General features: G+C 39.3%; 1 protein-coding gene across 1 annotated transcript; it reads right to left on the reverse strand.

Annotated features, from left to right (window-relative positions):
* Positions 1-4,982: 4,982 nt before the first annotated feature.
* LOC118995926 (olfactory receptor 1L8-like) lies at positions 4,983-5,927 on the reverse strand. The gene has a single exon (XM_037059051.1). It carries the CDS (start codon positions 5,925-5,927, stop codon positions 4,983-4,985), a length of 945 nt encoding a protein of 314 aa, XP_036914946.1.
* Positions 5,928-12,084: the final 6,157 nt, after the last annotated feature.

Consider the following 12,084-nt stretch of genomic DNA (forward strand, 5'->3'; position numbering starts at 1 on the left):
CATGCCCACTCTGCACCTCCCCAAATTGCCAAATATATTCCCTTCATACTGTCTCTTAGACTTTGACGAAGCCACATTTGCCCAGTATTCACCTGTGTTGTGCATCTGGGCAGGTGTTCTCCAGAGTCTTTGCTCACTATCTTCAGGTCATCCTTAAAATTGAATTATAATTTACATATATAGAATAAATCTCAAGTGTATAGCTTTTTACTGATGATTTACTTATCTGTTTTCCTGTTGATGAACACTTGGGTTGTCTTAGTCTGGTTTGTTATAAATAAAGCTGCACACTTGTTTAAAAATAGAAATAAGGTAGTTGTATGTTTCATTTTATTAGGAATTGATAGACTGTTACTTAAAATGATTCTATAATTTGACATTTCCACCACCAATATATGACAGTTTCAGTTGTTCCAAATCTTACCAAAATTTTGTATTATCTTTTAAATTGTGGCCATGCTATTGAGTGTTCAGTGGTATTGCATTGGGACTTTCACATTTCTCTGATGAGTAATGATGTTGAGTACCTTTTCATGTGTGATATTTGCCATTTGAATATCTTCTTTTGTAAAATGTCTGTTCAAGATTTTTGCCTGTTAAAAAAATGGAGTTGTATGCTTTTGCTTAAATAGTTATATGAGCTCTCTATATATTCTGAATATGTCCTTTAGTTTAGCAGATATATGTACTGTGAATATTTTTCTCTTTACACTTTCTTTTTTTAAAATATATTTTATTATGCCATTACGGTTGTCCCATTCCTCCCTTCATTCCCCTCCACCCTGCACACACCCTCCCACCCACATTCACCCCCTTTAGTTCATGTCCATGTGTCTTAAATTCTTTAGCTTCTACATTTCCTACCCTACTCTTGCCCTCCCCCTGTCTATTTTCTTGCCACCATCTATGCTACTTATTCTCTATACCTTCTCCCCCCTTCTCCTCCTCTCACTCCCTGTTGCCTACCTTCCATGTGATCTCCACTTCTGTGGCTCTGCTCCTGTTTTAGCTGTCCACTTAGTTTGCTTTTGTTTTAGGTGTGGTTGTTAATAACTGTGAGTTTGCTGTCCTTTCACTGTTCAGATTTTTTATCTCTTTTTCTTAGATAAGTCCCTTTAACATTTCATATAATAAGGGCTTGGTGATGATGAACTCCTGGAATTTGATCTTACTTGAGAAGCACTTTATCTGCCCTTCCATCTAAATGAAAGCTTTGCTGGATAAAGCAATCTTGGATGTAGGTCTTTGGATTTCATGACTTGGAATACTTCTTTCCAGACTTGCCTGTAAGGTCTCTTTTGAGAAATCAGCTGACAATCTGATGGGCACTTCTTTGTGGGTGATTGTCCCCTTATCTCTTGCTGCTTCTAGGATTTTCTCCTTCATTTTAATCTTGGCTAATGTAATTGTGATGTGCCTTGGTGTGTTCCTCCTTGGGTCCAACTTCTTTGGGACTCTCTGAGCTTCCTGGATTTCCTGGAAGTCTATTGCCTTTGTCAGATCAGGGAAGTTCTCGTTTATTATTTGTTCAAATAAATTTTCCAGGTGTTGCTGTTCCCCTTCCCCTTCTGGTACCCCTATAATTCGGATGTTAGAACGTTTAAAGATGTCTTGGAGGTTCCTAAGCCTCTCCTCATTTTTTGAATTCTTGTTTCTTCATTCTTTTCTGTTTGGTTGTTTCTTTCTTCCTTCTGGTCCACTCCATTGATTTAAGTCCCAGTTTTGTTTCCATCACTATTGGATCCCTGTGCATTTTCCTTCACTTCAGTTATTTTAGCCTTCATTTTTTCATCCAATTTGTGACCAAAATCAACCAATTCTGTGAGCATCCTGATCACCAGTATTTTGAACTGTGCATCTAATAGGTTGGCTATCTCTTTGTCGCTTAGAAGTACCGGCTCTGGGGCTTTGATTTGTTCTTCGGATTGAACCATTTTGGTCAGGCCATGCCTGCTATGTATGAGTGGCGGAGCCTTAGGTGTTCACCAGGGCGGGGCAACCCACATTGCTGGGTTGTGATGCTGTATGTGGGGGCAGGGTCAGAGAGGGAACAATGGCACTTGTTCCACTCTCTGTTGGATTTCAGTCCCCTCTGCCAGAAGCCAGCACCTTTTCAATCGGTTCCCTTAGGCTTTATTTCCTGTTGCTGGGGCCCTGGGTTGCATGGTCTGTCTTGCTGCTCGTTTTTGCCTAGTTTATCTGTGTGAGAATGTGTGACCACGGTCAGCCCCACGCTGCCTGCACTCCCGGGTCTGGCTGCCACTGCCTTTTCCTGCTGGGATCCCTCTTTGCAGGCTGCGGACTCCACCCCTCTTATCAGTCTGGTTGAATGGTTGCCGAACTTCCGTACAGTTCAATTTTCTGTTTGTTTTGGTTGTGTGTTTTTTCTAAATCTTTGTTGTCCTTAATTTTGGTTGTGGGAGGAGGCACAATGTTTCCTCTTTTCACTTGCTTAAGGGGTCTTTTGATGAGTAGTTTTAAATTTTGATGAAATCTAATTGAATGATTTTTCTTTTGTGGTTAATTTTTTAAGTGACCTATCTATAAAGCAGAGCAAACTTCTAATTATTTAACATCTTTTCTTTCTATTGTCTCTTGAAAGACCTTCCTCCCTCTGAAGCCCTAAGGTGCTTTACCTCATCCTCAGCTCAGAATGTCTCAAAATGTGCCTCATTTTTTTTTCTGTCACTGAACCTATCACTCATGGAGGCTCTCTGACTCTCTCATGTATGTGGAATTCCCATATATACCTATACAATTTAATTTGGTTATTTTCTCTTGTTAACCTGTCTCATGATGATTTAATTACTAGAGCAATAGGAAGAACCTAGAAGAGGAGTTTCTTCCTCCCCCACACTAGTAATAGCTCATCTTTTTTCAAAAAACATTTTTTATATGTGTTTAGTAGTCCTTTGTGTTTTTTTACTGAGAAATCTTCAGTTATTTCTAGGCCACAAATTTTACATACACACACACAGGTATAAAATATCCATGTATAGATATAATACATAATATATGATATAATATATATAATGCTGAATATATAGATATGTATCTATATGCATTTTTCTGTTTTCTTCAAGAAATTTTACATTTTTAGCCTTCACACTTAGGTCTGTGAGCTACTTTGAATTCGTTTTTATGTATGATGTGGGGTAAGGTCAAGGTTTGTTTTCTATGTGTATGTCCAGTAGCTCCAGCATAATGTATTGAATGGATCCTCCTTCCCCCTTAAATTGCATTGACACTTTTGCCAAAAATCAAGTGACAGTATAAACAAGGATTTATTTCTGGGTTCTCTATTCTGTTACATTGCTCTATTCATGTAGTCTTTTGCCAATACCACGCTGTCTTAATTACTTTAGCTTTGTAGTTAAGTCTTGAAATTTGGTGTGTCCTCCAGATTTGTGATTTTTCTTCGAGATCATCTTGGCTGTCCTAGGTAATTTTCATTTCCACTTAAATTTTGGAATTGGCTTGTCAGGGTACAAGGACAACAATCAGGCTCCTGTGCTCAGGCTTGGAGTAAAGTGGGCAGAGTTGGAGTCCGCTCACCCAAAGCCTACACAGTGACAGCACGGCCATGTTTGGTGTAGAATATCCACAGACTGCAGTTATGGACAGAGAGCTCAAAGGAACACAAAATGACCTCTTATTTCTCACTGAAAACAGTTGATGCCCTAGGGCAACAAAGAGATGTCTTTAAAGTTCCAGAAGTTTTGGTAACTAGAATGCCATATCCCATCAAATTATCATTCAAGTGAAAAAAAAAACACATAATGATGTTTTTCAGATATGTAAGCACCTAGACAGTCTCTCTTCAGCTGATACTTCACAAAAATGTCTTTCCCTGTTGCATTGGTAATCTAATTTATTAATGGCTTAAAGTCCATGAGCTATGAATATTTACTTGAACAAATTCAGACATTACCAATGCGTTAAAAGAGTGGACATTCTCTCTCTGTCCCCCCATATATGTTCATCTATAGTTTAAAAACATAGCATTTTTACACTTTGCTCCACATCTTGATTTTTCTACTTAACTGCTTTTCAAGGAAGTAGTAAAGATCCATTTCATTCTTTGAAACTGTGCCTATATTACATGCTATGCAATTAATCATAATTAAATTTTCCCTTTGCTATTGATAGGATTTTAGGGTGTTGTCAGGTTTTACCTGTTATAAACTTGGATTATATATATGTGTATATACATTCAATATACATTTATGATATTTCTATAGGGTAGATTTCTATGGATGGTAGTTTCCACAATGAAGTATTAAATCCTATGTTTTTAAACATATAGCTTTAGGGATAGATGGAGTGAAGAAATGTTCCAACCTTCCCACTGTGAAATGGATAATTTTCATGTTATCACTCTTGGTTCTTGTTCATTCTGGCCATTAGCATTTTTTAATTGCTTGGTAAAAATAATAAGAGAAAATTAAAAAATAAAGCCATAGTAATATAATAAATTTTGCAAGGACAGACAGAGGAATGGTGGCATGACAGTTTCCCTGGATAGAAAAATGAAAGTTTTTAGAAAGAGTAAAATAATTATAAAAATACTAAAAACAATAAAATTAGCTAAAATGTTATCTTCCTTCTCCTTTTCCTCATCTATGTTTTTTCCCCTCTTCAAGTATTTGCAAGGGCATTCAACAGCTATAAATTGATTATTTTCAGCAGTATACTGAAATGTGAAGTGTTTTGGAGTATGCCTTAATAAAAAGAAAAAATTTGTTCAGAAAATATTTTTGGAAACAGAATTAAAACAGTATTTCAAAGATAAGAATGTAATGAATGTTTGTAGGGGAGTAGAGGAATAGTGAGGAAAGATACCATGATTTAAGCGGAGGCAAGACTGGGGGTGGGGGTTGCCATTGATGGATATAACAGCTTTGTCACACACGGGTTAACAGTGCTAAAAGTCTGACTATTCACCAAGAGCCGGTAGAAACCAGCAGATTCCAGTGGGTTTGTCACAGGGGTGCCTCCTGGGATTTCCTCTTGCCCATCAGCTTCCTCAGGCCCTGTTTCAGGTCTTTGTTCCTTAGGCTATAGATAAAAGGATTCAGCATGGAGGACAAAACTGTGTAGACAAGTGTTGCCATGTGGTCCTGGACAGTGTAGGTGGAGAGGGGCTGTAAATAGACATAAAAGATGCTCCCATAAAAGAGTATTACCACAGTGAGGTGAGAACCACAAGTGGAGAAGGCTTTCCATTTCCCGGCTGCTGAGGGGATTTTGAGAACTGTGATGAGAATTCGCATGTAAGAAAAGGTAATGAATAGAAAGGGGGTCACCAAAACAATAGGTCCTTCTGTCATTATCACAATTTCATTGACAAACGTGGAGGAGCAGGACAGTTTCATCAGAGGGCTCAGGTCACAGAGAAAGTGATGGATAATGTTGGAGTCACAGAAGGTGAGATGATTCAGCAGAAGTGTGTGTAGGAGAGAGTGGACATGAGTAAATGAGCAGGAAAAGGCCACCAATAGGACACAGCGGTGATGGCTCATGGTGGTGACATAGTGGAAGGGATCACAGATGGCCACATAGCGGTCAAAGGCCATGACTGCTAGGAGGAAGCTGTCAGTATTGCCCAGAGCATAAATAAAATACATCTGAGTCAGACACCCAGCATAGGAGATGGTCTTCTTCAACAGGAAGTTAACTAGCATCCTGGGGACAATGGTTGTTGTGAAGCAAATGTCAGTGAAAGATAGGAAACTCAAGAAGAAATACATGGGGGTCTGGAGTTGGGGGTCAGTGTGGATGGCCAAAATGATGAGTAGGTTCCCTGTTACAGTGATGAGGTATATGATAAGGAACAGTATAAAGAGTGGCATCTGGTCCTCGGGCCGGGAGGACAATCCCAGGAGAATAAACTCAGAGACGCTGCTGGTCTGGTTGACTCTTTCCATCGATTTGGGTCTAGGTATGTACAAGAAGTTTTGTTATTTCACATGCTCCAAATCCAATACCCAAATCAGGAGAATCCAGCAAAGTCTTTGTGTCTTCTATCTAATCACAATTAGCTGCTGTGCATGGACAGCTTGTCAACCTCGTAGTCCTGATGCGGTCCTCCTTTTCCAAGTCCATGGTCCTCACAAGGTCTTTACACTGAAAGCTGGAGGGACAGAATAAGAGTTTTCCTTAGAAACCATCAGAGATGGATCTCTCTGAATTAAGTTCACTAGTTCCTATTCTCTGCAAAGCAGTGTTTCCCTGATGGGGACATAGCAATAAAAACAAATCTTTGCTTTTGTGTAGCTTATGTAGCTCCTCTTCTAGTTGGGGAGATAGATCATCAACAAACAAAATATATGATATAATATAAAGTAGGGATAAAAAGTGTGAAGAAAATAAAGCAGTATTTAAATGAATAGAGATGAATGGGGAGTGTAGATGGAGATGCTTTAGATAGAAAAGTCACAGGACACTCAGTTCACAGCAAGTTCAATTGTGTCATTCTAAAGTTCACCTTTGCACTGTTTGGGGGGAAAAAAAGAATTTGCCAAAATAACTTACAGGGCAAATCTAAGAGGAATGTTGATCTCAGTTTAACAAAGTGTTTTTTCTCCTCTGGGTGCAGAATGAGAGGTTTATTCTTAGCTCGTGGCATTTTATTGCCATCAGTCTGTGCAAGTTTCCTCTTTTTTGTGAATTGCTTTTCCTTTCCTAAATCCCATTTACACAGGATGGGCATCATTTGTCAAGTATTCAATTTATGTTTAAAAATTTGTCTTTCTCATATGTACCTAAAATATCTTTGAGAAACATATTAATGTTTTAACATATTAATTGTTAAAATATGTTTTTTTGGTCATATCCAGCTGCCTGGATGGATGTTAAAGTGGCCTCCATTTCTTGCTCACACAAAAAACTCTCCAGTAAGAGATCCAGCACCAGCAAAGGGTTTTCAACTTATTTTTTTAGAACCTGCATATTCACTCACACCTAGTGAATGGACATATTACATAGGGACTTCCCAACATTCTGAGACATTGGTTATTTATATATCTTTGATTACCATAAATATCTCTACATTGAACATACTTTATCATCGAAGTGTTTAAAATAATTTCTTGCTTTGGCTGGTGTGGCTCAGTGGAGTGAATGCTGGCCTGTGAAGCAAATGCTCAATGGTTTGATTCCCAGTCAGGGCACATGCCTGGGTTGAGGGCCAGGTCCCCAGCGAGTGGGACATGAGAGGCAACCACACATTAGTGTTTTGCTCTCGCCCTTCACCTCTAATAAGAAATAAATGAAGCTGAGATGGGAGTAAAAGACAGAAAACTGTAAACAACAATTGAAATGAATAAAATAAAATAACATATTTTCTTTAGGAGCTTATTTTTTCACATATTCTAAACGGGCTTATTGTGCTGAAATTTTCAGGAAATGCGGGTAAAGGACCTAAGGACAAGGACCACAGGGTGGAAAATTGAATGTGGGGGAGGAGGGGTGGGCAGGACAGGGGAGAGTAGTAGGGAAAAAATGTGGAGATCATTTGAACAATAAAACAATCATTTTATTGTTCAACGTAATTGAACAATAAAATTTTTTTCAAAGTTTTTTTTTAAGATTTTATTTATTTATCTTTAGAGAGGAAGGAAAGGAGAGAAGGAGAGAAATACCAATGTGTGGTTGCCTCTTGTGAGTCCCCTGCTGGGAACTGGCCTGCAACCCAGGCATGTGCTCTGACTGGGAATTGAACCATGATCGTGTGGTTCGCAGGCCCGCACTCAATCCACTGAGCTACACCAGCCAGGGCCAATAAAAAATTTTTTTGAAAAAAAAAGAGAAACAACATCTTAAATTATCACAGTCCTAATATATTCCAACAAACCACTAATTTCATCTGCCCAAGCTTCTCTCTAGTTTTTTTAAATAAGCTTATTCACGAGCAACTCAATAAAGTTAAAAGGATCTTAGATATTCAGAAACAATGGCACACAGAAGAAGTACACATAAAGTTCATTGGTTTTCAGTCAAAAAAGTAAAAACATTATATAATATTGTATACATTAACATTAATTCATTTAACAATTAAATGCTGCAATTTCATTAACAACTAAATGATGCATAGTTAATAATACTGCATTGCATATTTGAAAGTTGCTGAGAAAGTAAAACCAAAAAAATGCTTACATTCTAGTTGTAAGATACTAACCATCTTTATACCTCAGTTTAGGCCTCCTGTGTGATATTGGATGCAGATATCCAGACCTTTGTGAGGAGAGAATGAGGTGCTGCGTTTACAGAACTGAGAGAGAGACAAGCATACTGGAAACACGCAGGAGAAGCTTCTGGTCCTCATCAGTCCCAGCACCACTTCCCTTCTCTGCTGTTCCTGGATGTTCTCAATATTGATTAAGTCACATGTTTAAAATATTGTATCTCTCACTGCCAAATCATCAATTTCATGATTTTGTAAGGTTTTATAGAAGGAATATTTGTTTATGTACTGAATAGTTTGAGTGAATCAGTTACTAAAATTAGTAACAATCTGTACTTATTTTTTTAAATATAATTTTTATTTAATTCTTGTTCAAGTACAGGTTTCTGTCTTATATTCCCAACCCTGCCCGCCCCCCGACCCATGCTCCCCACCTCCCTCCCATTTCCACCCCCCACCCTTAGTTATTGTCCATGTGTCCTTTATACTTGTTCATGTGAGTCCATCCCCTTTTCCCCTATGATTCTCTCCCCTCTCCCCTCTGGGCCCTGACAGCCTGTTCCATATTTGAGTGTCATTGGTGGTATTTTGCTTGCTTGTTTGGTTTGTTTAGATTCCTGTTAACGGTGAGATCATCTGATATTTGTCTTTCACCACCTGGCTTATTGAAAATTACACATAAGCAAGCTTGTGCTGAACATCTTGCCAATTTCCATGATGGGGGATTACAAGGCGTGTGTCGTGAGCAAGAGATGGGAGCTCGTAGAGCCGAAGTGCTTTGCTCAAGGTCCCGAGGGCAGGGAAGTACAATCAGGATTTGAACCTAGGTGACTCACTGCTTCACCTTCCCATGCTTGGGTATATATACATTGTCTTCCTCACTGTCATCATTTCCTCATAAACTACCCTTCAATCCCCATTAACTGATAAACTTTCAACTCCCATGTTCAGAATCTACCCTTGTAGTTCCAAGAGAGGTGACCCTTCTTTCTGTGTGGTACAGATGGTAGATGATGGAATTTGAAAATCTGAATAGCGGTGGTGAACTAGCCAAAATCAGGTAGGAAATCTGGCCATGCGTAGCTGGGTGTGTCTAGTGTGTGTGGAGTTGTGGCTGTGCCCTGGACTTGAGATTTAGTTTGTCCTCCATCATCTGTCCACAAGCTGGCACCTCATGTTTCATGAATAGCAAGTGAGATTCCACGACTGAAAAGCAGTTTGTCAAATACGGGGCCATTCTAAAATGAGTCATTTGTGAAAGTGCTGCCTGGGGAATACAGAATACAAAAAGTTAATTGGGTTAATTAATGAAGTTGGGTACTCCAGATCGTAGACCTGAGGATCACCCATATTGATGACTAGAAAAAAGGGGAGAAGGTTTTGGATCTGACAATCAGGAAGAACAGTTCTAAAGGCACAAGCTCAGCGAATGAGACTGAGAATACAACAGGTTTCCCCCCTACAGATGGAATTTTGCTTCCTAAACATCAAACTGGATGGACTTATCACCAAAAGCCAGATGGAAGTTTTAGTTGCACTTGATGACTTTTAATCCATAAAATACTTGAAACTCTCAGGGAGAAAACAATGAGCACTGAACTGAGCAGCTAGCTTCCTGAAGCTCACCTTCATATCCAGACGCTTCTCTTTCCTTCCCAGTGTCTCTGGAAGCTGAGCTGCGCCACATCTGCTAATTCACTCCCAGTCTGCTTCTCAGCCAAAGCTCAGCTCCCTCATGCTTCTCCCAGGAAATCCTGAGCTGATCAACAAGGAGAGGATCAGGAGAGGAGAGAGGAACTGAGACACTCCTCTAGAGGGATAACACTGCTCCCTTCACTGGCCTCAACCCCCCGCTTCTTTCCTAAGATCTAGTCCCTGATGCAGTGGCAGGGACTCTTTGGATTGTGGAAGCCTAGCCAGCCTCTCATGAGTTTGAGCTCCACTCTGCTGGGCTCTGGGGTTCTTGTTAAGGCAGGGAGTTGTGCTGTGATCACCTCTCAGGGGAGTCTGTCCTGGGACCTCTCTAGGCAGGGAGAGCAGAAAGGGAGTCAGAGTTAGCAGAGCCGACAACGAAAGGTTAAGGGGATTCCTGAGGGTTGCTGTTTAGATGTTGGGACTAATCTCAGAGCTTCTCAACCACTTAACATTTCAAGGGCATGCTCCAGTTTCCTCAGTTATCGGTTATCAAAGGTGACAGACATTTATGTGGGTGAATATTTTTTAAGTTTGGGGATTCTGATGAGGACCAAGGCATATTCTAGAATTGAGCAGGTCATAAGTGAATATAGGGAAGCTGCAGTGTTAAGGGGATTCGGTGAGAGTAGATCAATGTGTATATGTGTGTCCCAGTGTCTGGGGAGGCGTGTGAATTAGACTTCTTTCTAAGGGGGATCAGGATAGTGTTTAAAGCACACGGTCAAACAAAGGCCATTGTTATATTTAGCAAAGGGGCTTTGGAAATAACGTGTGTTCAGAGTTTAGGCTCAGAGCAGTGGTTTGTGGGTCAGAGCTGAGGAAAGGAGGTATTTATTAGCATGCTGGCCTTGCCACTTTGTTGCTTTTAACAAGTCACTTAATCTCTATGAGCCTCAGTTTCTCCAACAGAAAAATGAGGATAACAACTATTCCTGGTACTGAATCCAGAGAGATTTTCTTTTGACTTTTGTATACCATGTATTTGTATACCATTTTATATCATGTATTCTGGTAAACGTCATCCGCAACAATCTTATAGAAAATAAAAACACACTCTTCAGTTGTCCTCAGTGCAAACCACTGCCTCATACAATACATGTGTGTCTTTTTCCTTAGTCTCGAGTTCAATTTTTAAATGTTAATCTACATGTGAAGAGCAAGGACTACAGAGTCAGGAAGCCTTGGATCTGAGCCCTGCCTCTTCTACTTACCATTCATGTGGCCTTCCTTCTGTCCATTCACTCATTTATTCATTCAACAAATATTTATTTATTTCCAACTCTATTGAGATAGAATTGATATATAACATTGTGTAAGTTTAAGGTATGCAATGCAATGATTTTATATATATATATTGCAAAATGATTACCACATTAGGCCCTGGCTGGCGTAGCTCAGTGGATTGAGCGCGGGCCTGTGAACCAGACGATCGCGGTTCGATTCCCAGTCAGGGCACATGCCTGGGTTGCAGGCCGGTTCCTTGCAGGCTAACTACCAGCAGGGGACGCACAAAAGGCAACCGTACATTGATGTTTCTCTCCCTCTCTCCTTCCCCTCTGAAGATAAATAAATAAATAAAATCTTTAAAAAAAATGATTACCGCATTAATGTTAGTTAACATATCACCTCACACATTACAACTTATTGTTGTGGTGAGAACTTTTAAAATCTACTCTCATAGCAACTTTCAAATATACAGTACAGTAGCAGGATTAACCATAGTCACCATGCTATAAATTATAATGTGAACTATATATGTATTAATTCTATACCTGTAAGTTTGTGCTCTTTGCCTTCACTCAGTTCTCCCATCACTCCCTCCTTTCTCCTGGCAACCACCAATCTATTCTCTGTTTCTATGAATAGATTGTTCTGTTTTTTTTTTTTAGATTTCACATATAAATGAGATTATATAGTATTTGTCTTCTCTGTCTGACTTATGTCACTTAGTATAATGCCCTCAAGCTCCATCTATGTTGTTGCAAATGACAGAATGTTGTAAGTTTCCTTCTTTTTTCATGGCTGAAATAGATGAATGATAAATAAATAGATCTATGTATATGTCGTATTTTCTTCATGCAGTCATCTATTGATGAACATTTATGTTGTTTTCATGTCTTGGCTATTTAAGTAAAGCTGCAAGGAACATATGGGGTGCAGATATATCTTCAAGATAGTGGTTTCACTTCCTTTGGATAAATACC

Source organism: Sturnira hondurensis, unplaced genomic scaffold, assembly GCF_014824575.4.
Source record: "Sturnira hondurensis isolate 20B ecotype Veracruz unplaced genomic scaffold, ASM1482457v3 Scaffold0010448, whole genome shotgun sequence".
NCBI lineage: Eukaryota > Metazoa > Chordata > Mammalia > Chiroptera > Phyllostomidae > Sturnira > Sturnira hondurensis.

Bases quoted from the DNA above. Each gene is read 5' to 3' on its own strand.
- LOC118995926 (XM_037059051.1), bottom strand. From the start codon at position 5,927: ATGGAAAGAGTCAACCAGACCAGCAGCGTCTCTGAGTTTATTCTCCTG.